Source organism: Octodon degus, unplaced genomic scaffold (assembly GCF_000260255.1).
Source record: "Octodon degus isolate 3935 unplaced genomic scaffold, OctDeg1.0 scaffold00146, whole genome shotgun sequence".
Lineage (NCBI taxonomy): Eukaryota > Metazoa > Chordata > Mammalia > Rodentia > Octodontidae > Octodon > Octodon degus.
Window position 1 is genome coordinate 6,486,335 of NW_004524722.1, and position 4,431 is coordinate 6,490,765.

The 4,431-nt window shown below is 36.9% G+C and overlaps 1 protein-coding gene across 1 annotated transcript; it reads right to left on the bottom strand.

Moving 5' to 3' along the window:
• Window positions 1-1,306: 1,306 nt before the first annotated feature.
• On the bottom strand, window positions 1,307-2,278 carry LOC101573935 (olfactory receptor 52N2). The gene has a single exon (XM_004642126.1). It carries the CDS (start codon window positions 2,276-2,278, stop codon window positions 1,307-1,309), a length of 972 nt encoding a protein of 323 aa, XP_004642183.1.
• Between the last annotated feature and the right edge of the window lie 2,153 nt (window positions 2,279-4,431).

Here is a 4,431-nt window from a genome sequence, read left to right on the forward strand (position 1 = left end):
AGACCACTGAGCCATCTCTCCAGCCCTGTCAGCTAATATTGACAATGTAGTTTTGAGAAGTAAATTTAAGTTTATCCATAGAAAACTAATTTTCTACTGCCTGTACAACTGGAAAGATCTATTCCCAAATCATGATATTCAAAATGATAGCTCCTAGAATGGCACAATTTATTAAATTATTGGTATATATTAGGAATCAGGTTAATATTTAGCTTTCTAAGATTAATTCCAGTTCTGTCAAAGTCTAAGAAGTACAGAGTGCTAAAACTTTGGAACTAACTAAATCCAACACTCAGGTCATCTCTCCACCAAGGCTTTCCTAGCAACTTTTGTGTCCTCTACCCAAGATCCACATTTTTAGTAGCCCTCTTCCCTTTTCACATGAGGGCTGCATCTCATATAGCCCTGGCAATGTCTAGAATCTCAGTACCCTGAGGCCTGGGTCTCTATCATATTCAACTCTGCTTCCCTCTCATTAAAGTCAAAGTATAAATAACAATATTAAGTCAACTAAAATCTCAAAATAACAAATGAACAAATGAGTGAATTATTAAATACACTAGTAATGTAATACATTTGCTTCTTTAGTCATTAATATGGCAATTATATTTTTAATCCATTTTAAATGGTGTTCCCAAACTGATAACACAAAAACAAGAAAGAACATGTATACATTCTTGAATGAGTTATAGGACCTCTTAAAAGTTAATAAACAAAATTGGTAGATTCAGAAATCATCAAAATTTGGTATTTGGTCAATAATGGAAAGTTGCAACACTGGACCTGCGTCAGACATGTGTTTCATCTGATAGAGTGTGCTTTAATAAAGAAAATGTGCTTGATCATGCTAGGACAGCCTCTTACTTATACATGCATTGTGTAGATTGGCCCTGCTCCATGCTTTATTATATTGCTAGTCTCACGGGACATATAACTACATAATATTTAGGAAAAACATAAAATTATGATGAATAGATAGGTTATCATTCTCAAATTTCTACTTTGGCAGATCTTTGCCAACAAATATTTTCAAGATTTAAGAAAAAACTATATATCAGAATAATGATATCCTGTCACTCACATGTTTTAGGAATTTTTTATTCATTTCAATGAGAAAGAAGATAAAATAGCAATGAAATAGTTTCAAAACAGGTTAGTAGGACATTTACAATAATTAATACATTGCACATTGTTGTCTTCATATTGGTTGTTCAGAGGACAAGATGAAGACACGATATTTTATCTGAACAATATTAGTACAAACCTTAGAAATTTATTAATTACATTCTCACTCCAATAAATCTTCTTATGCATCATTTGCTTTAGGTAAAGCCTGTCTTTCCCCAAGTAAAAACTTGATTACACTTTCCCGAATCTGCTTGGTTTTGACTCCATAAACTATTGGATTCATGGTAGGAGGAAGTAGCAGGTAAAGGTTAGCCACAATGATATGTATATGGTGAGGAATATTGTGCCCTCCAAAACGGTGAGTGAAAAAAGTGAAAAAGGCAGGCACATAAGTGATGACAATAGCACAGATATGGGATGTGCAGGTGCTAAAGGCTTTATGGCGAGCATCTGCTGAGGACAAGCTCACTACTGCCCGTAGGATCATAGTGTATGACACAGAGATACAGCAGATGTCGAATGCACCAATCAGTAAAGCAACCATCAGACCATAGATAGCATTGGCCTTGACATTGCCACAGGAGACCTTGGCCACTGACATGTGGTCACAGTAGGTGTGGGGGATGAGGTTGCCCTGGCAATAAGGCAGGCGCTTGGTGAGGAAAGTAAATGGGACGATGAGCATCACACTCCTCAAGAAGGTGACAAGAGCAGCCTTAGCAATGACAGGACTGGTGAGGATGGTGCCATAGCGTAAGGGGTAGCAGATGGCCACATAGCGGTCCAGAGCCATGAGCATGAGCACCCCAGACTCCATCCCAGTCAACATGTGGACAAAAAACATCTGGGCCAGGCAGGCATTAAAGTCAATCTCCTTGAGGTTGAACCAGAATATGCACAGCATGTTGGGAACAGTGGTGGTGCACAAGGTGACATCAGTGAAGGACAGCAAGGCTAGGAAGTAGTACATGGGCCGGTGCAGTGCTTCCTCATGGCCAATGAGGTAGAGGAGCCCACAGTTCCCCAGGACAGCAACAATATACATGAGGCAGAATGGGAGGGAGATCCAGATGTGTGCAGCTTCCAAGCCAGGAACACCTTGGAAGATGAAGAATGCCAGGGTCAGGCTGGAGCTGTTGACTCCAGACATACTGGCTGACAGGAGCTAACCATCTTATCTTCTTTCACAGTGGCAATGTTCTAGACCAGAAAGTAAATCAAAGGTATTTAGACGGCTTAAAACTAAATAAAATGTAACAACAATAAAAAAAGAAAAAGAAAGGAAGGGAGAAAGAAGAGAAACATTTGTTTTATGAAAGAACTTTGAAATGAAGCATGATTAATTTCTCCAGGAATTACCATAGGGTCTGATTTCACCTGATTCCTAATTTAGGGAGCATATGTTATGCTCAAGTTATTAAATTACTTTGTGCCTCCATTCTCTGAATCTAAACGGAGAAAATAATTATACCAACAACAGAAAGTTTTCAGGATTATAAAGTAGCATAATTCTATATAAATTCCAAAACTGGGCATAGTGAAGATTTAGTAATGCTAGTGTAATCTTGACTATTGTTTTACTACTAGAGTTGCTTTCTACAACACTTTTTTAAAAATGTATTTAGTAAAGCATTTTACAGGGTCTCGTTACACAAATGGGGCTTGTAGTTATCTCCCTGTTTTTAGCCTCCCAAGTGCTAGGATTATAGGCAAGTGCCACCACACTATCTCAGCCACGGCTTGAACCCTGGTCCCTGCGCCTGCCTAATCAGGTGTTTTCATAAGCCAGTCTTTCTGGCCAACCCTCTACAACACTTTTGATCATTTCATGATATCAGGCTTGTCTTCATTAATGTGTAATTCTAAATGGAGCTGCTCAGCCTACTCTAACAAGTGTCACAGAGTATTTTAGTGTAGGAAAAAGTGAAAGAAAAGATAAAAAGTGTGTTGTAGAATGTACACTTTAGAAAGTAAATACTTTTACTGTGACCTTCATGTGAGTTAGACATTCCTGTGTTTTAAATCGAAAAAATTATAAATATCCCTTAATTCTGGAATAACTCCAGGAAAATCTCATGCAGGTCATTCTTTGAAAGGCTCTTGCTAGCTCTAAATTAACTAAGCATGTGACCATCTACTAAGATAATTGACAAATGTGGAATAATATTTTGTACCTCATTGTTCCTTCTAAAGTGATGAGTGGCCACCCACAACACTGACAGGAAAAAAAATCATAGTATAGCATATTAATAGAAATAATAATTTTTAAAATTCATAATTCATTTCAGAAACTCTCAGGATCTTCCAAGAAATCTATCTGTCTGTCTGTCTGTCTGTCTGTCTGTCTGTATCCCTCAGTCTTTAATTTATTTTTTCCAGAACCAGGGATTGAACTCAGGCCCTTGCGCTTGTCAGGCAAGCACTTATTCTACTGAGCCATCTCCCTGGCCCCTGAGCCATCTCCCCAGCCTCTGTATCCCTCAGTCTTAAATCACAAAGAACTCTGCCTTTTTTAAACAGAGGGAAAAGGTTCCCTCTTTTCTTTCTCAGTACATGTTTGCATAAAATTTAAAAGAATAAATAAAAATTTAAAATTATTTTGGAGAATGGGCTCATGCACATTCTTCAGCTTGATTTCTTTTTCTACTTACTTCCCTTCTCACCCTGCTTCTCCTCTAAATCTCTTTCCCCATTTTAGTTCTTGTATGTGTCAGTAACCTCATCTCATGTTTATGACAGAAAGTGTTTGCATTGATTTTTTTTCTTTTTAGTATATAAATTTCTGTCTACAATTTCCTTCTCAGATGACTCTCAAGATGCTAGTTATATAACCAGAACATATCCCAAAGCAGTGAAAACAGATGGTTAAGTGTCCACTCTCTTTAAATGTAGTGAGACACAGATTTTACTGCATGCACAGAACAGAAACAGGGTTAAGTTATAAATGGCTTAAGCTGTAAATGCTTTTTCTCGCACTGACTAGTTACATGGAATTGAGCAAAAGCCAAACTTTTCTTTGTATAATTTTAATAACTTTTGTTTTAAAGGAAAGAGATAATACTACATACTACCATATAATTGTCAGAATCACTAAATGATATTTAATCTTCAAGCAGTGTGTGGTGTAATTAGTGTATGTCAACTACTTGTAAGAAACAGTATATCCTAAGACATAGTGATTTATTTAAGATACATTTGTTGATTGTTTTTAGTCAAAGACAGGCATAAAGTCCTCTCCACACAGCGTTTAAATATTTCCATATAAGTTAATTCTTGTACTCAAACCTAAACATCACACATATA

Excerpts from the sequence above, each read along its gene's own strand:
- LOC101573935 (XM_004642126.1), bottom strand. The coding sequence starts at position 2,278 with ATGTCTGGAGTCAACAGCTCCAGCCTGACCCTGGCATTCTTCATCTTC.